This window comes from Canis aureus, chromosome 21 (assembly GCF_053574225.1).
Source record: "Canis aureus isolate CA01 chromosome 21, VMU_Caureus_v.1.0, whole genome shotgun sequence".
Taxonomy (NCBI): Eukaryota; Metazoa; Chordata; class Mammalia; order Carnivora; family Canidae; genus Canis; species Canis aureus.
The window spans coordinates 54,608,189-54,628,167 of record NC_135631.1 but is presented as its reverse complement, the minus strand read 5'-3'; the positions used below and the strand labels follow the sequence as shown (position 1 = coordinate 54,628,167).

The window sequence follows — 19,979 nt, the reverse complement described above, 5'->3', positions numbered from 1 at the left end:
GGGAGCACCGGCCGGGAGTACTCAGGGCCGAAGGGAAGCCCGCATGGACTCAGGTCTGCAGTGACTCAGTTTCCCTGAGGGTACTTGTCCTTGCTTGACATAGCAGGTAGCCCCACAAAGCGCGACCCTTGTTTGTTCCCCGTTTAGAAAGCTCCCTTAGGGTGAGTGGGCTGTAGCTGATCCCGTAAGCCTTGAAGTCTTGTCGACAAGATGGGTGTTGATCTGCTGCTGCTTTTCCACCAGGGGACAAAGCCACCGCCAACCAAGGGCCTCGGTCTCCACACAAACCCGACAGGACAGATATGGGGGTTCTCACTGGGTGGGCAGGAGTCGGTGGCCCCGGGCCCCTCAGTGCGCACAGCTGACGGGCGGTGGGGCCAAGGCCAAACTGGCCTGTGACCCCAAGCCCCCTGCCCCCCACCACCCAGCAGCTGTCCTCCCATCCTGTGGGCTGACGTGACACAGGCCACGGGACCCCGTCAGGCTGAGAGCTGGTCCCCTGTGCTCGGCTTACACAAGTTGACGTCCAGTCTCGCCCTCAGCAAAACCCGGCGAGAGCAGCTCGCCTGCCCCCAACTCGCTGCACACAGACGCCCCAGTGTCACGGAGCCTGGCCCGCTGCTGCCACTGAAGTTAAGCTGCTTTCTCCCACGTATTTTGCGACGTGAACGAACTTCTGAAAATGTGCAGATCCGATCGTTGTCTTCAGGTTGTTGAGTCACCCATTCTGTCCTGAGCGCCTGGCGTGTCGTAGGCAACGTGCGGGGAGCGGGGGAGGAGGGAAGCGGGTCCCTGCAGCCCTTTGTCTGAGCACAGAAGTGGGCTCCCGACCTCGTCAAGTCCAGAACCGAGCCATATGCCCCGAGGATTCTGGGCCGGGGGTGGCCGGAGGGCGGGCGGGCTCTGACGCAGGCACCACAAGGGCGGGAGGCTGCAGCCAGCGCTGGGGAGAGCCAGTGACCTCCGGAGCGTGGGGCGAATGGGGCTCTCCCCAGTGGAGACCGCGGCGGAGGCTGTTAGGAAGTGACTGTATGGCCGCCGAGCAGGGGCCGCAGGGAGTCCACAAACGGGGTGCGGTCAGTGAAAGGGGTTTTTCTTACATTATCCCTTGAGGTGCATGCATTTGATTATCTGAATTGAATGACGTGCTGAGGGCCACTGTCACCGCTGACCAGTCCTGCAGGGGCTCGGACCCGGGCCTTGGGGCTGGGCGCTCGCAGCAGCAGTGCAGGCCGCCGGGAGCTCTGGGAGCAGACGGTGGCGAGGAGGGCGGCCCTCAGCATGAGCGTCTTGGGGCACAGGCCCGGACCCGGGAGGGCAGCCCGAAGGCGAGGTCCACAGGATGCCTAGCCACCAGCGAGCCAGGGTGGCAGGAAGCACTGGCAGGATGTGGCACAAGCCGAGGCAGCCTCGGCCGGGCGGCGGTGCCGGGAGGTGATGCGACGGGAGAGCAGGAAGCGAGAAGCCCTGCAGGAGAAGACGTGGGCTGTGGGGGCCCAGGGTGGGGGGGGGGGTGCGTGCGTCAGGCCCGCGGGGATGCAGATGCCAGCTCCCCTGGCGCAGGCGGGATGGGGAGGGACGCGGGGGCTAGCGAAGGCGCTCGTACTCGGATTTGGGAGCTGAGTGGCGACAGCCAGGTGAGCTCCGCAGCCGAGGGGCCCGGCGGCGTCCGTGGGTCAGACTCCAAGGTGGTGTGTAGCTCAGGCTCCCGCTGGGTGAGGCTGAGACAGCAGTGCCTCCCCGGGAAGGGCAGTCGGGACGCATGAGCAGTGCCCCCTGCCCCTGGCGGACCCTGGGGCTCCCTAGGGTGGACGGTGGGGGAGGAACCAACATGCGTCCCAGGACCGTACTGGTACGGAGTTCCCGGAGAACCCGGGCCTGGTCCCCATGACGTTAACCACTCCCCCAGCAGGAGCCAGCGTGGTGCTTCGGCGCTGACCAGGCTCACCTGTCCCGTCCCTGGCCTTTCTCTGCTGCCCCAGGTGGGGACCCTGTTGCTGGCACGGGGTGGGGTTGGGTTGCCAATCCTGAAACGCTGGGTCGGTAAGCCCCACAAGGTCACCACAGACCACACTTACCCAGGTCACTAGGATGTTAATAACCCGACCGGGCCCAACAGGCTAATAGGATTTAAAGGCCAGACCCCAGCCTCTTGCTAGCTTCTCCTAAATACAAATCTACATGTGTTTACCGTCCCCAGAAAATTGTCCGCATCCTTCTTTGACTTCAAAGTGGAACAGACTTCCTCCTCCTGTTTTGAAGAATCTCAGGTCTGTTTTCACCTCTCCCTAAGGTGACAAGAGCATGAGAAATTCAGGTGCACGACCGAATGCAAAGTGAAGTGTGGTTTGTGGGCATTTTATCTTTTTTTTTTTTTTCCAGAATGTTCATCAGCATCACAGTCTGAACAGAATTCAGAATCCAAGCCATTGACAGCATTTTCTTTGAAAGTATTAGGACAGTTTGTCGAATAAAAATTCCTCCCAGATGAACAGGACAGGACAGGACAGAAAGGATGGGGTAGGACCAGACAGGACAGGACAGGATGGGGTAGGACCAGCTAGGACAGGACAGAAAGGATGGGGTAGGACCAGCTAGGACAGGACAGGACAGAAAGGATGGGGTAGGACCAGCTAGGACAGGACAGGACAGGATGGGGTAGACCAGCTAGGACACGGCTGGACAGGATGGGGTAGGACCAGCTAGGACAGGACAGGACAGGATGGGTAGGACCAGCTAGGACAGGACAGGACAGGACAGGACAGGGTGAGTTTCCCACGTTCCTGTTGTGCACAACTACCATCCATGGATGCTGTGTTTTTCTCCCAGTCCAAGGAGTTAGTTGTGCATGAATATGTGTGGTGCGTGACCAAGAGCCAATTCCTATCGGCTCACCTTTCTTAGGGGAATAGAACAGCTCTGTAGCTACAGCCGTGTTTTGTTTTTTAAGCTTTTTGTCCATCTTAGGGAATCAAGGATGAAGGACAAAACTCAGAGTGTCCATTTGAATGATGGTAGGCAGGGAACGGATTCTCCCGCAAACGATGAGCATTCAGTGCTCACGAGGTGCCGCGTCGTGTCCTGGATTTCAGGGTTTTCCCTGGGGTGACCCAAGCCCCAGGCAAGTCAACATTTTCCACCACCAGACAGTTGGTAACTAGTGTGCCTCTCGAATCCCTCTGCTCCTGAACTCACGAGTTACAGTGACCGTGAACACCTCGCGCCACCGTGTTCATCACAATGCGGACCACCCGTGGCCTGTGCAGCTGCGCGGGCGCCAAGGGAAGCCGAGCTTCCCGACCCATCTGAGCAGCATCTCAGGGCGTGCGACAGTGTCCGATTCAACACTTAATCAGTCTGAGACCCAGTGTTGTCATGCCCTCCTTTTTAAAAGGCAAGACTTTGCCCCCTCTCCCATTAGGTGGATGGGCCAGCCCGGTGCGTACAGACACGGGCCTTGGAGAAGTTGACCTGACAAGTTGGAGGTCAGCGCCAAGGTCACTGTGAAACTGGCATCTCCTCACTGGCTGGCCGCGGACGCCGAGCTCAGGTGCGCCCAGCAAGCGGCTGCTCACCTGCCCGTTTGAGGGGCAGCACGGTAGTGACCGCCTCCGTTAGGTGCAGACGGTCACGGGTGGCATGAGTCAGGAGGCCTGAGGGGTGGTTAGGACATAATAAGGGGGTCGCTTCCAGGAACAGCTTTGTGAGCCTCTCCCAAACGCCGCCCACTGTTTTAATGGACTTTTCCTGGGAGAGCAGGGAGGCTCTGTGACCGGGGAAGTTTGGAAGCTCGCCGCAGTTTTAGCAAGGTCTGTTTCTTGGAGACACTGGGGGATGGGGGGCGTCCCCCCTCCACTAATTCAGGGGGTGGCCCAACAAGTTTAGTTGCAGCTACGCCGTGCTCACAGCTCCGATAGACATGGGGACGCCACCCTTGGGGAGCACACTCGGTGCATGTGTGTGCATGCACGCACGGCTGCATGTGTGCACGTGGGCGGTATCTGCTAAGCCTCCAGGTCTCGGCACATGGTGGGAAGCTCTGACCTATAAAAACAGAACAAGAACTTGGAGATTCAAGGCGCTGATAACATTTACGAAGGCGGCTGATAAGGAATACCCACAGACATTGATAGCTCTTCTTGAGCGAGGGAAAAACACTCATTTTTCCCCCACTCAGTGGGTCGTGAGAACATTTCTGATGCTCTACGAACACTTTCTAAGAAATGTTGAAAATAAAGAACGTTTGCCGCACAATTCAGCCCGGCAAGAAACACACTGCTTTTGTGAAGATGCGCGCTGTCCTGGGACAAGCTGTGCCGCGGTGCCCAGACCTGGGGTCTGTGCCCACCAGTCCTGCCCAAAACCTCCTCGCGGCTCCAGCGTGTGTTCTCGGCTACCAGCCCTAGGATGCGCAGCACAGCAGAGCTTGTGCAAACGTGCCGGGAGCTCAGACCTCTGCGTGTCACGGCCCTGCTCCTGGCACCCCTGGGTTACTTTCCAGGTGCCTGAGTGAAGGCTGAGCATTAGCGGATTAGTGGCTAACTAATGATTTTGAGCAATAATACTTTCTTTAAAAAAAAAAAAGATGACCCTTGTTTTTATTTATTTTTATTTTTTATTTTTTAAGATTTTATTTATTTATTCATGAGAGACACAGGCAGAGGGAGAAGCAGGCTCCAAGCAGGGAGCCCGATGCGGAACTCAATCTGGATCTCCAGGACCACACCCTGGGCCACCCAGGGATCCCTGGCCCTTGTTTTTATTTTTTTTTTTTAATTTATTTTCCCAACCCTTGTTTTTAGATGCTTACTCTATCTCGTGAACACTATCAAAAGCCAGCTTTCTTTTCTCCTTCTTAATTGCAGTTGTATATGGGGCCGATGGCTTTAGGGATTTTCACGCACTAATTCCCAAATCTTTCTCCCGTAAGTATATGCCTTGCTTCTGGAAAACAGAAACACGTATCCATTCCATACTCCATTTCCATGGTGTAAATATTGTGAATGCATGATTCTCCCCATCCTGGCCATTCCATGTCTGCCGTCCAGGGCATTGCTGACCCAGTAAAGTGCATGTGTAACCCTTGGGACCGTTGGAAGGTGCACTGTGGATCATGCCTTTCATTGTGGCTGTGGGGTAATAGGGGTAGAAGGGACGCAAGCACTGAATTGTTGCTCTGCCAAAGCCGGTCATCAGCCCTGCCCTTACCACGCTGAGTGTCCCCTTGCGAGTGAGCGTGGGGATGGCCAGACTTCCTCTCCCCACGAGACAGCCCAACGTATTCGCACAATGACTTTTGCAAATCTGTGGGACGGGAGGAAGATACACACTCTCCTTCTGTTGCTCTGAGGTATTAATTTCGGAACCGAGAAGAGAAACACCCCGGGGCTCGGGGCCGTTAGGCTGCGGTGCAGTACCTCGCCGCCCGAGCACACACATTAGTGCCTGGTGCGCGCAGGACGTTCCTGATCTGAGCTGTTAAAACCAAAAGCAGATGTTGATTTCATTTTTAGGTCTGGGGAGATGAGAACCCATAGATAGGTGAGGGCAGCGGCTTGGAGGGAGCATTTTAGGGACTAGAATGTGCTTTTTAAACATTTCTTAAAAATGCTTTAAAATATTTAAAGGAACCTGAATTGGTCGCCTCCTTTGGACCGACGGCCTCCGAGCCTGCACTAGTAAATTCCTCGCTGCTGTAAAGCAACACCAGCAAACAGGGTGTGCTCGTTAACACCGCAGCAGTTGCTGATCCAGGCACAACCCCAAAAGGTGTCAGTAACGGTAAAAGTAGTCTTCTGACATCCTGCTCATCAAAACTATTTGACGTCTAAAGGATTTAGCAACAACCCAGATTGGTGATTGCTTTCCCAGGACGTGAACGTCGTCGAGATCTTTCTCTAACCAAGCTTCCTTTGGTTCAACTTGGAAACAAGAGCTTGGGATTTATCTCTGGGAGACGCGGATGCGGGTATACGTGTCCATATGTGCACGTATGTGCGTGTGGGTGCTCATACAATCCCATAAAACACAAAGGTGCCAGGACAGAGAGGTTTGGAGGTGAGCCCTCACGCTGCTGCGAGGTTGAGAAGTCAGATGCACTTACAAGTCAGAAAACACATTCTGAGATGTTTTCACTAAACCCGAGGGAGGTTCCGGGGCAAGCATTCGGTGATGTGCTCACGTAAACATACGTGCTACGTGCAGATTTTATAAGGTCGATGATACATGTTTTGATAGATGCCAGTCTAGACGTTTATGCAAATGGCTTCTCCTTCCTCCCCACCCCCTCCCAGCTCCCCAGACTGTGAATACCCACCCCCTCCCCCCTGCACAGAGGGCTGTGCACCTGGAGGACTTCCCGCCTCCCCCGCCCCCAGCAACCCAGCTGCCCTGGGCCGACACCGCCGCCTGCTGCGCAGGGTGGAGAACAGCCCCAGTCACCCCTCCTCGTCTGTTTTCCTTCTATGAAAATTAAAGACATGACCTGTCTGACCCTGCTACCTCCTCCATCCCAGTTTCTGTTCCTAGTCACCTGAGGAAAACATACACGTGCTTGTAAGTCATGACCTTGTCAGACTCCTCCTCCTCTGCCTCTGACTTCTTTGCATTTAGAGGCCAAAGGTATCAAAGAATGATAAAAATGTGCCTCATCGTGCATCTTCACAAGAAAAATACCCCTACGTTTTATTGGGGCTTTTTTTCTTTGTTTTTTTGGTTTTTGTTGGATGTGGCACCCACACGGGTCTTGAATTCATGACTCTGAGACCATGACCTGAGCCAAGATCAAGAGTCAGACCCTTAACGGACTGAGCCACCCACGCGCCCCCCTCAAACCTCTATGTTTTAAATGATAGAAGTTATAACAAGTTGCTTTATGAGCTTAAAGATGCTTAAAAGTTCTCCTAAATCTCTCTTAGAGGCAGCAGAAAAACATCTACAGACTGCCTCTTCATCTTAAATTTTAATTTAATTACGCTCATTCAAGACCCCTTGTCAGTGTGGTTCATTCCCTTTTTTGAGTTTTGCTTGCTAGTCACTGGTTGCAGAAATATTTCTGTCTCCCTTTTTTTTTCGTTCATGGTAGGGAGCCCTCGAGGCTCGATAGGTAGCGGCTTAAACTCATACTCTAGGGATGATTCCAGAATGTCTTCTCCGTGGAAAAGCACAGTCAGAGGGCCCAACTTTTACCTTACCAGTAAACAGGAAGATGTATTCCAGAAGGGCACGGAGCACGGGGAGGAAGCGCAGCCCATCTGCCGGGGGGACTGCCAGGGCACTTTATATCTATGCGTTAAAATGGTTTAATCATTCATGAGTTCGTGCAGTGCTTGGCAGCACATGGAGGCCCCTCGGCCCCACTGACCCTGAGCTCCCTGGACTCTCCAGACTCTCCAAGTGCCAAACTTGTCTATGGGCTGAGCTCCACCTGGCCGTAGGGACCTGGGGGTCTCTCTTAGGTCTGCTGTGTTACTAATAACATAGGCAGCCTCTACGTTATGTAACAAGAATACTTTGATTTTTTCCTCATGGAAAACCGCATCTGAGAAGGAAAGTAGCCTTGACTCTTCCAGATTCGAAGACATCCGCTCTTAATATAAGCCTCATTTATTAAATAATGAAATGGGGCCCCTGTCCGTGCACTCCCGGTAGTCGGCGGCAGAAGAGCCGCAAGGTTAGGCCTGAGCCAGAGCGTTCGGGGGTGGAGAAGCGCCGGAGTCTCAGCTCATGTTCTATATTTAATCGCTTCAATTCAGTATTATACTGAGTTCAACATTTTTCTAAGTGGTGGATGGATGGAGTTGCAAAATATTTATGAGTAGAATCCCCACACTGAGCTAGAGCCTAGCATCTCCTAGACACGATGGTCGCCTAAGCAGTTCCAGCTCCGTGAAGATGGAGCGGGGGAGGGGTTTAGGAATCCAGGGAGGGCACAGCCAGTCGCTGTGAGCCCCGGTTGGCTCAGAAACATCATCTGAAGGCCCGACCGCAGTACAGTGAACACAAACACGGGGAGACCCGCTGTTTCATGGAACCGACTGGGCAGGTGGACGTGGGCCATTCAGGAAGACCAATGACGAAGGACGGGAGGATGCGTCCTGCCGCAGGTGGCCTTTCTCAAGGGGATAGAGGAGGAATCTTGCCAGGTCCCAGGCCGGGAGGTAGACGGCTTCAAAGAAGCCAGTCATCTGCCGTGAGCCCTTCGTTAGGTGGAGCAGCCTCTGGTGCCCTCGGCTTCTGCAGGCTGGTGGGATTCACCGTAACAGGCCCAGGAGCGCAGCACTGGACAGGCCTCCCGAGTCCTCCCTGACACGTGCAGATGCAGAAGGTGGTCGAACAGACACAAACGTCTGCAGACGCCGCCCCCACCGCCCCCTCGGGTTCCATGAGCGAGAGGCCACCTGCCCGGCCGCAGAAGGAGCCTGCCCCCCGGTGCCACCGCCGTGCCGCACTGCGCAGGGCCGCCCTGGCCTCCCGCTCTCCCGTCCAGCCTCCTCCTCTCAGCCCCGCAATTGTTTCTCTGAGCTTGTCCAGCCCCGTGGACGCCCGCGGAGTGTCCAGACCTCACTGACGTCCTTCCTTCCTTCTGACCGCTTCACGCTGTGCTTGTCCTTTTCAAAGGACACGTACGACCTGCACCCAGTGCTGGACTCCAAGGCTACGTCTTCTGTTTTTTTTCCTTTTTCCAGCCACATCACTAATTGAGCCAAAACCCCCAAAACCCTTTTCACCTTTAAATGAGTGAGGCCGACACCGCCCCCATCCTGAGTTTGTGTTTTTTTGTTTTTTAAGTGTATTTTAACTTAGGGGACTTGACGTTTATGTCTGTTAGATTGCAATTTTGAGACCAGCGTGTCATGACTTTATCAGGATACGTTCACGCTCTGAGCCTCTGAAGATCATCATCAGCCCGTTGCCCGTGTTGTCCTCCTGGCCAGAGGGGCACCCCATTTCCACGGACACCCTCCTCGGTGGGGGGCAGTCCCTCTCTCCTGCGTGGCCAGCACCCACTTTGCATTTGTCCACAGAGATGGGAATGCTGAAGGGAGTCTGCTGGAGGGTCTCTCTCCCCTCCCTCTGCCCCTCCTCCTGCTGTCTCTCAGATATGTAAATGAATCCTTAAAAGAGAGGGAAACAAAAAGATAGCTTCTTGCCCAGATTTAGAGAACTTTCTCCTATGCTTGGCCCTGGCGCACCCGTGGCGGACCCTGTGGCCCTCCGTGACGTCCCCGGTGCCCCTGGCCACTCCCTGTTGTCCTTTCTCCCTTGGTCCCTACAGACCATTCCTGTGCTAACGTGGCCTGGCATCTGTCCCCAGAGTGCTAGCAAGCTTCCAGCCCCGGAACACCGTGCATGTGCCACCCAACTCCTACCCGGAAACGTGGGCGGTGTCTGCTCCCAGGGACATGTGTGGCTCCCCGCGGTCGGCGGTGCTCTCTGTGCTCCTTCCCCCAGAGACCCACTGTGTGAGCAGTGTCCCGAGCTCCTGTCTATGAGCCGGGCCCCTCCCCTCAGGCGGTGCCTGGGGTCCACGGGGTCTCAGGGTCGCTCCTACTCAGCTCTCGCGCCACTGGAGCCTCCTGTGTGTACTTTGGTTCTGTTGCAATTCTCGAAGAAATTGCCACATGGCATAAGAGCACTGAGAAAGTCACATTATGGCTGGTGGCACGTCTGGGTGGAGGGCGCCCGTGGTACTTAAGATGACACCCATGCTGTGCTTCTCACCAGGCCGCCCTCGCCTCCTTCCTTCCTGACGAAACTTCACCCCCACGGCAGGTGGCCACGCGTCACCCAGAGGGTCACCCCGATGCTTTCCCGCCCTCCCTGCCCTCTCACCGGGAAGGGCCCACCCAGTCGCCAGCACCACATGCTGCAGAGCAGGCCACCGGGTCACAGCAATATCCATCTTCCTTGGCACCGGGAGCCCTGGTTTCTGGCACGTGTACTTTTGAGAAAGCGAGGGTCAGTTCCCTCTATGTCCCCGCACTTCTCCAGCCACAGGAGCACAGGCTTAGAGCTTGGTCACAGCACACGGGCTGATACACCCGCCACACCAGTGGTCAGGCCTAGAATGCCCCAATCTCAGGCGGGGGTCGGGGGAGCAGCTGGATGATTAGACATGATCCCAGGTGAAGGAGTTCAGGAGTCGTGGAAACTTGACTTTCATGCTTCCAGACCATTCTAGCACCGAGCCCAGCGATAATGAGACCCTAGGGAATGTGCTTCCACCTGAAAGCGAGTCAAGTGCGGTGTGCCTGGCACAGGGTCCATGTCGCAGACATCACTTGGGTGGGGGGGCTCCATGGACGGCTCTGTAGGGAATGTGCTCCCACCTGCCCCGTCCAGTCCCCGTGCTCCTGGGTTTATCACTGAGTCCTCACCGCACCCCTGGCGGGCCAGTGCCCCCTTAACGGACGTGAAAACCGAGGCACAGGGGAAGTGGGTGACCTGCCCCCTGAGATCTCAGTGCATGGAAGGAGTGCAGCCGACCCCCCCGGCCACGAGCACCCACTGCAGATTCTGGGCTGTCCACCCATGATCAAAGGGCTGGACAGAATGAACCTGGAGTGTCACTAACGGGGCAGATTGTTTAAAACCGTGGTCTCAGACGTGACTGTGCATCCGAATCCCCCGGAGGGCTCGTGAAAACACAGAGTGCTGGGCGCCCCCCGTGGCCTCTAGTCCAGCCTGTGGGGGCACACCGGAGAATTGGCCCTCCTGCAAGTTCTCAGTTGATGCTGATGCTGCAGGTTCGAGGACCAAGCCTGGGGACCCACTGGTTCAAAATGTCGATGTGAGATTCCGCAGTCACCATTGCCGAGCATGTCACTGTTTCTTGCACTTGGCAAAATTTACCTGCCCGCCCCCTTAATCTATGGAGACCGTGATGGGGGCGATGGCTTTCGGGGTCGCTGCAGTCTCTCCTCCGTATGATAGTGTGGGACCCATCGGTGCACCCCCGGGCTGTGCTTCTGAAGGATGCACACGCAGTGTCTCTGATTTGCTTTACCTACAAAAATATGTGAATGGCAGAGATAACTGCCCTCGATGTGACTTAAAGGGACAGGAACGCAGACTGAGCCGGGGACCCGAGTGCTCCTGAGCACCAGCCCTCGGCTGGGGCTGCCCCCACTCCAACGAGCTGGCCAGGTCGGTTACCTCCACACGCCCTTCCACAAAGCCACGTAAGATGTCGCGGCTCTGCCCCGGGGCACAGGGCGTGTGGCCCCGGGGGCTAAAAACGGGAGCGTGACTGTGAGCCAGACAGCACACGGAAGTCCTGCGGAAGTCCTTGGGGCATCGGTGGCCGGAATTGGGAGCTGGTGCCCGCAGAGCTTTGCCCCAGAGTGCGTTAACCCGGGCCGCGGGCAACAGCCACCTCCGGGAGGGGGACGTTTCTCAGGCTTGACGACCACTTGGGGTGTTGCCCGCGGCGGGAGGCAGCTTATGAGGTCAGCACTTACCTGCGGGCCCGCCCGGCTCCCTGGCACCTGCCCCCGGAGCCCACGGGATCCCCGCCCCAGCCCGGGCTGCGGTCCCCGGGAACCTCCTCTGCTTTGACGCGCTGTCTTTTTGCTGCTGGGCTGTTTTGTTCTGTTTTGTTGTTTTTTTTGCGATGACACTGAGTGGCACCTGTATTGTGTCTTTCAGCCAGTAATGTTAAAGTAGAGGCTCAGAGTGATGAAGAGAATGCGCGTGCCTGTGAGCTGAATGGGGAAGAATGTGCGGAGGATTTACGAGTGCTTGATGCTGCGGGAGAGAAAATGAATGGCTCCCACGGTGGCCAAGGCGGCAGAGCTTTGTCGGGAGCTGGAGGCATTCGACTTCCTAACGGCAAACTAAAGTGTGATGTCTGTGGGATAATTTGCATCGGCCCCAATGTGCTCATGGTCCACAAGAGAAGCCACACTGGTAAGGCCTGGTGCAGTTCCTCCCTTGGTGGCCTGGAGGGGTCCGCGGGTGTAGCCGGAGGACGCGCTCTGTCTCTCGGCGCCGGCTCCCGGTCTGTTCTCCTGGACCAGCGGCCGGGGGGGACCTTCTCAACCCGCGCCGAGCCGACGCCCTAGAGCGGGAGGCCGGGGGCGCTAAGAGCCTCCCCGGGGCCCGCCGAGGGCCCGTGCCACGCGGCTCCCCGCTGCCCCACGACCACACAGACCTAACAGAGAGCGAGCCAGCCGTGGAAGGCGCCTCCTCCGGGGGGTCCCCCGGGAATCCATGAGTGAAATGTGCCTTTCGGAAAACTGGGGTCACAGAGCTGGGGTTTCAGCAGCGTGAGCGGGCACCGGAAGGCGGCGGGCGCAGCGTTCCGCGGAGCTGGGGGCAGTTGTCCCCAGGCCAGCCTTGGAGCGACTGCGGCTGCCGTCAGTTTCCGTCGCAGACGGGGACGGAATTTCCCAGCAGGGCCTCTGTCTGTCTGTCGGAGGCTCTGGAAGCATCAGAGAAGGCGGTATTCCGTGTCCAGACAGGAAGGAAGGAGGACAGCATGAGGCCCCGACCGTGCCCCGGCTCACCAGGTGCCCTCACCCCGGGGTCGCCCCCCAGGTGCCCGGGCGCAGCCAGCCACCAGCCCCCGCTCTCCCGCCAAGACCGGGGAGTCCTCTCGGATGGCCCCAGACGGCCTTCGAGGTATCAGAGGGCCACATAGCGTCCTTAACCGTATGCAGGAGCGTCCTCAACGGCAGAGGAACTTGACTCTCTGCACGACAGAGTCACCTCCCCTAGTGGTCACTGCAGGGTGAAACACGAAAGGCAGAAACCCAAGGCTTGGCCGCCGGGGGCTGGCGCTGGGGGACTGGGGGGCCGTCCTGGAGCCAGCACCTGCCGCCGCCCTCCACAGGGGGCAGAGGAGAAACAAAACGAGACAGGTGACATGCTTATTGGCTCTGGAGGCATAGCAGGGTCGTAAGATGACTTAGGGGAACAGGAAGGAGACCTGGAAATCGCAGCCTTGAGTGATTCCCACCCTCCCCTCCGCCCCCCGGGCCAAACAAATCCACGACCATCAGAAATTTAGCAGGAATTCAGAAAAATCATTGAGGAAAACCGCTGGCTTGTCAGCACACACAGGTCTCTCTCCCTGGAGCTGTGATTTTTTTTCTCCCCCCGCCCCCCCGCATCTGAATCAGGGCGGCCTCCAACGTGATGCCTGCCGTGTGCGAGCGACGCGCCTGGAGAGGCCCCAGGTCTGTTTAAGTCAATGCGCATCTTCGACAAAGATGTAACTTCTCCAATTAAGCAGACTTTGCTTTTCCTTTTGGGCCCCCTTCATCCTCAGATTATCCCGTGCACTAGAGCCCTCACCTCAAGCCCTAAGTAAAGCTGGCGTGAGGGTAGGAGGGTAGTCGGGCTCTCCCCTTTGGTAATGACTCGGAAATTAAAGCGAAGGTAAGTTACCTGCTGATAGATGCTTAACAGAATCCGCCGGGCCCCGCGTTAATACATCCCTGACGGAGCACTAGAGCTCACAAGCGAATTACTTTCCTGCTAATTCATGTAAAGCCTGCCTATACTGTGAAAATTCGCTTAAATAAATATTTGATAAATGAATCAAATTCTGGCATGGTAAATTGCCAAAATATAATGACTGCCTGCCCCGATAAAAAGAATAATTGCATTTAATGAATAGACCTGCCAAGGACAGATATGCAGAGCAGCACCGGCTGTTTGCGGCCCACTTCTCCCCACAACCAGCGGCCAAGAGCCAGGCACACAGCATCATACTGATTCCTTCACTCACAGGACAAGTACATTCCGGGAATAGGGACACGCAGACCGTCAGGTTTATGGTTCCCGGCCTGGCTTTTATTAAAAAAAAAAAAAAAAAAAAAGCAAAGCCCTGCAAACGGGTGGATGGTCTTCAGGCTGTGCTCCCCTTTGCACGACTGGGGAGGGTTGCAGGGGGATCCAGGAGCACATCGGCCAAGCGAGGTCTCCGCGAGTAGACGATGCCAGGACGGGTCCTATTTCCTTGGGATGTAAGTGGAATATGCTAGAAAAGCCACGCTCTGCTGACTGTCACTCCCACCCCGACCTTACCAAGTTTCCAGTGTTTTGAGAGCGGTGCTCCTCAAACCAGAGGCCCCCCGGGGTTCCCTCGGGACACCCTCCAGCTCCCAGGGCCAGTCTCCCCACCTGGGCAGGGGCTGTGGGCACTGCTCGCTGAACTTCCATCCCCAGCTCTGCTGCTCAGTTTCTTTCTTTCTTTCTTTCTTCTTCTTCTTTTTTTTTTTTTTTTTTAAACTCAAGTGTGATAGCACTGCCTTCCCCGCCAGCCACCACTTCGGGGCTGGTGTGAGCCTCACAGGCGACGGGGTAGGAGGCAGGCCGGGCCGGGGGAACCCCGCCTGCAAATGTGCCACGGTGTCGACCTGGAGGATGGGACTTTGAACGGTCGACAACAACAGTGTCTGAATGGTGGTAACTGTGTGCGGGCTCCTCTGTAGGGCAGGAAGGCACAGGGTCCAGGACCAGCGTCCAAGGACAGTCTGTTCCCGGGTCTGGCTGCAGCGGGCCCGCGCTCATCCCCAGCTCAGGGATGCATTTTGTGACCTACCTTCTGATAGACCCTCCTAAATTTTCTGATGGAGGCATCGTGAAGCCCTGTTCATTTTCTTCCCGCTGGAGTTAGAGGGGCTCCGACGTGCCTGCAGAGAGGCCCTCAAGGGGCACATCCATACGGTCCCCGAGAGTAAAACCTCAATTTTGAGTCAGTGATGATAACGTCTGCGTCCCGCCGGGTATAAGAAGCGCAGCCACGGATCGCCCGGCATCCCTTAGCCCGGGATCTAGCCCGGCGAGGGAAGCCGCCTAGAGCTGAGCCCCGGGTTGTCCCTTCGGGGCTCACTGGCCTCGGCAGCCTCCGCGTCCTCGTGTCACACCTTCTGCCGGCGCAGGCAGTCAGCGATGGATGCCAGCAAAGCTTGCCGGCAGGAGTGAGACGCCAGGCACAGCCAGGGGCACGAGGACACTTGACTCAAACTAGAGACAGATTTCACTGTGCAAGCAACGGCTGCCTTTCCTTCCTTCCCGCCCTGTCCTGCTGGAGGGGCGCACGGCCTTCCCACTCCTTCCCCCGGGTCCGCTGCAGCTCAGGGACAACCCGGCCTCCACGGCGGGGTCCGACCTGTCCCCCTGCCCCAGCCTGCAGATCTGCAGCACCTCGTCAGCATAGGAGGGCAGACCTCACCCAGCCAACTGAGCTGGCTTTGGGTCATCCGTGTCCCTCACTAGGTGCATTTTGTGGGGCATCAGCTCTCCCGGCTGCCTGCCCCGCAACATCCAGCCGCAGGTCCTCTCTGTCGGGATCCCTGCGCCCGGGGACCAGTTACTTCTCTTTCCCTTGCATCTACTTGGAGCTAAAATATGCACATCCACGCACGAGTGTGACAGAGGCCTAGAAGTGTTTCTAACAGATGATGATCTGTCTCTGCTGGAGGTTCCTGGGGGCCGCCCGGCCGCGAGCTCTTTGACTCTCCTGATCCAGTACTGACCTGCGACCCAGGGATTCAGTTCCAGCTCATTAGCTTTGCTGTCACCTTCCCACGGAGCCGACTCCTTGCGCAGCCAAGTCCAACCCAGAATGCAGATTCGTCAAGACACCGAGGTGCCGGGATCCCTCCCGCGGGCCTCTAATTAAATTTCATTTTAAAGTAGTTTCAGATTTTAGGGCTGCACACCTGTTGGGCCCACTGAACAATAGGAGCGAGGACAACCACGACACCCAGGGGCCGGTGTAAACTTTTCCATTTAAGCCAGTGTTGGTTTTAACGGCACCCGACGCGCTTCTACTGCTTGCGTCTGGCAAGTGCCACCTCATCCACCAAAACCACATGAAGCAATCGGGAAAATCATTAAATATACATTTTCACACATTCTTTCTTCCTAAGAAAAACCCATTACCAGGAAGTATGTGTGTATGTGTATGTGTGTGTGTGTTTTCATGGTGTCTCAACAGCAGATACCGTGGGCACATAGAGCTCTTCTAAAAAAAAAAAAGAGAGAGAGAGAAAGAGAGAGAAAAAGAAAAAGAAAGAAAGAAAGCGAGCACCTGTTGTTTTCCAAAGAGCTTGAGTGTGTGCTTAAAGCTGGCAAGCGTCATGCTCTTCCCACACGAGGCCCAAGTGAGACGGTGGCTGACGGGGAGCCCGAGACCCAGCGTGCTCAGTGGCGCGTCCCTTTCCCGCAGATGCCTGCGTGTCCATCCCTTTGTGGGATCCGAGCCCGTGGGGACGGCGCTGCCACGCGCAGCCTGGGTTCCTCGCTGTCCCAGCCGCCGCTCCACCCCCGACGCCCCTCAAAGAATCCCTAATAACCACTGGGTCGCATCCCGTAGGCTATTTGCACTGAACACACAGCTGCTCTGGGGGTGTCAGCCATCGGCAGCTCAGTGGCTCCGGGATTGAGAGGAGACGAGGAAGCAGAGGCCTGGGTGCGCGGAGCCTCGGACGCCCTGCCCCCGGGGACCCGGGCCTCTCCGTGGACCATGTGGAGCATCCTTCACAGTTCCTTAACTTCTCATTTTATTCAATCTTCCTCCCTCTCTCTCTCTGAGCCTCACACTCTCTCTGTCTCCTTCCTGATTTGCCTGCGTAGGGACAGACAGGTAATGGAGAAGAAATTGAAAGGCAAAATACAGGAAAAATGTAAATGAAAAGAAGTTATTATAACTGTTATAATGAAGTGCCTTTCATTTAAATATAAGAATGTAACGCTGAAATGAACTTGTGATCCTGAAATGCATTTTTAATGAGTTTCCTTTTTATTTTGCTGCTTCAGTGGCATATTTTAAAGACCCTTTGAAAAAAGCCACATTAAAAACCCCACCAAATGCCACAACACGCAAAATTGGATATTGGTTTATTCCAAAACTGCTGATCAGGAAGACTGGCTCTTCATCACAAAATGTTGCAGTCACTTTATTTAAATGAGTTTGAATTTGCATTGTGATGTGCCATTCTGATTTAGGGGGAAAAAATTAGATTTTCAGATCAAATTGACCCAAGCAGCGAAGCGTTACGGAGCTGGCAGGTTGAGTCTGAAAGCGCCGTGTTCCATCAAACCTGCAGCCGGTGGGAGCCTGCGGGCCCCGTGGGCACCCAGGCCCCCGCGCCCAGGCCCGGCCTCACCGCTGCCCTGTCCTCCTCCCAGGGGAGCGGCCCTTCCAGTGCAACCAGTGCGGCGCCTCCTTCACGCAGAAGGGCAACCTGCTCCGGCACATCAAGCTGCACTCCGGGGAGAAGCCCTTCAAGTGCCACCTCTGCAACTACGCGTGCCGCCGGCGGGACGCCCTCACCGGCCACCTGAGGACGCACTCCGGTAGGTCCTCGGGCGCAGGTGCCAGGCTGCCCCCAGCCCCCGGGTCTTGTGGGTGTGCACATGCGTGGGAGCACCCCCCCACTGCCACCACCACCACCACCACCACCATGGGGGCCCAGCCCCAGGAGCGTGGGAGCAGTGCCCCCCGGGACTGAGCTGTGACCCCCGTGGAGCCCAGGACCCAGAAGGACAACATGCCCATGCACACGTCCCACTTTATGGAGGCTGTTTCCAAGGAGGCCTCCTATGCCCGGGGCATCAGGGGAGCAGGGCTCGTGCACGGGGTTTGGCCAGCTACCCACCCCCAGACAGTCCTCTGGTCCCCTTCTTGAGGTTGGTGGTTGAGCCCCATGCATTCCTGCTTTACGCCAAGGAACCCGGGGTGGTCGCCATCCCAAGGCTGAGAGGTCCGGTGAGCGGGGCCTCGGACGTCTGTCCCGACTGGGGACACCCGCCCATCCCCCAGAGGCTCAGCTCCCCATCTGGGCCTGAGCCTGACCTGTACCACTGGCCGGTGAGGCCTCAGCCGAGGAGCTGCATTGTAGCAGACGCATCCCAAACAGCCCAGAGTCTCTGAGCACGGCAACCCCAGCGCCTGACCCGTCCCCAGGCACCCCAGCGTGCGAAGCATCCGCCCATCTTTGATCAGGTCCCACCGCCTGCCTCCTGAGGAATCTTCTTTGCAATTCTATCAAGGGGCCCCACGGTCTTCCAGGCCAGAGGAGCAAAGCGCGGCCGCTCCGCCCAGCGGGGATACCTCACCCCGGCCCTCCCAGAGCTCGTCATCCAGACCGTGGGGTGGTCAGTAACTTCTCCGGAGCAGGGCCCTGTTGGGGAGGAGGAGGCTCCGACCTGCTCCCTCCCGACATCCCCAAAACCACACTCTTCCCCCCCGGAAGGAAGCGGGGCGCCGCATCCCTGGGGAATACGTGCCTGGAATCGGGCTGTCACCTCCCCGATATGGTTAGTGTAGTTCATGGCCAGGGACTGGTGGCCTGTCCCTCGGTCACAGAGCAGGTACCGAGCGCCCAGGGGCCCGGAAGGAAGTAGAGCACCAACGTGTCACCGGTGTGGTGACACAAGAGTCTGAGGGGACGTGGGAGTGCAGGGAGGGGACCGTCAGCCTCCAGGGAGGCCTCAGGAGGGACTCCCCGTAGATGGAGAGGCTTGAGTCCACACGGAAAGGTGAGTGTCGAAGGTTTACCTTCAGAGAGGTTCCACCCACAGGCGTAATTCCGTACAGGACCCTAGAAGGGGGTGGGGTACGCACCTTAGCCGGAGTTGTGGCAAGCGTAGTCTTTCTCCTGGAGCGGTACCTGTAAGAGCTCGCCAAGAGCTGGGAGGGTGCTTGCAGCCTTCCCGGGTGCAGCCAAGCCATCTCCTCTCCATGCTCATCCCCTTCCCAGTCGTCAACACAGAGGAGGTTCCCAAAGTGCTCTTTAATTAGAGCACTGTGATGATGTGGGTGAGCTGCTTAACATCTCCCAAGAAAGGAGCTGTCCCAAGCTGTGGACCTGCTCCTGCAAGTCAGCGGCGGGGTGACAGTGGGGCCGGTGCCTCCCAACCTCCCCCCCCAACCTGGGACGTGGCACATGCTGAAGGCTGGGGAGGGCTTTGCCGGAGGGGACAGGTTGAACAGATGGCCCCCCCAAAGTGGGAAGTTGACAATGAGCCTTTTTCAGTGTTTACGTGTGTCAATAATGAGGAGCAAGTGTGTCGCCCCTAGAAGTGAAGGTGTACGGGGAACTAGATGCTGAGCTTCGCAGGTGACCATTGCACGGGTGGTTTGCAGAGCCTGATCCAGGACAAAGGAACTTCTCATATAACCTTCATGCAGGTCGGGGGGACATGAGCACAGTTGCCAACAGCACTGCCTCGGGGTGGGCAGGAAGCCCCACTCCATGTAGGTGGAAAACATAAAGACTCAGGCCTAGGTGGTACCAAGCACATCACCATCATCCCCAGTTACTCCAATTTGCAACAGAAATCTCTCCTGCGTGCCAGTCCTTAAAACTCAAAGGGATGCCACGCCTCTCTCTTTGCCCTCATACCTACAGTGAAGCTTGGAGCAGCTAATGCAGTATTTTTGGTCATTCCAGCTCCCTGCCTGCCTATTTCCTTCAAGGCGTGACGGCATCCTGCTCCAGGCTTGGCCAGTGACTTGAGGGGTAGACTCTGGGCAGCTTGTTTCTGTTTCAGATCCCCCGATGAGCAAGTAGATAACACCATTCCATTGACCCAGGGCTGCCGCAGATCCTGGCAGCTGAGAGTGCCGCTGACACACGACTCTTCGAAAATACCCAAAGGGGGAAGAAAAAAAAAAAAAGAAAATAACCAAAGGGGGCCACTCCCCGATTCCACTAAAATCATCATCAACCTCGTAGCTTCCCCTGGCAACTGGTGGTGGCCCGAGGTTCCAAAGACCAACACGTTAGTGGTGACGTAAGCATAGAATGTGCCCCACACTGAAAACAGGAGGGCTCGGGGGGCCTGGCAGCGTAGGGACGGCATCTCCCTTCCCTCCTCACTGCTTGCTTTGGGACTTGTGAGCCAAGCTAGAGACTTTCTTTCCTTCAGAATATTGGGCCATGCTTCAGGGTATACTTTAATTCGGTTTCTTACTGTAAACATATTTCTTACGTTCCAGAGTTAGAAGCCTATTCAGA

The 19,979-nt window shown here is 56.6% G+C and overlaps 1 protein-coding gene across 12 annotated transcripts in view; it reads left to right on the top strand.

Moving 5' to 3' along the window:
* IKZF1 (IKAROS family zinc finger 1) overlaps positions 1–19,979 on the top strand; it is a 91,402-nt gene that overhangs the window by 53,511 nt on the left and 17,912 nt on the right. For 8 of the 12 annotated variants that reach the window (XM_077864194.1, XM_077864196.1, XM_077864192.1 and 5 more), the window contains exons 4-5: positions 11,650–11,910; positions 17,146–17,313. In XM_077864194.1, the coding sequence (XP_077720320.1) occupies positions 11,650–11,910; positions 17,146–17,313 (429 nt within the window). The remainder of the gene's footprint in view (positions 1–11,649; positions 11,911–17,145; positions 17,314–19,979) is intronic. The other 4 variants (XM_077864200.1, XM_077864199.1, XM_077864198.1 and 1 more) reach the window with 1 other exon arrangement.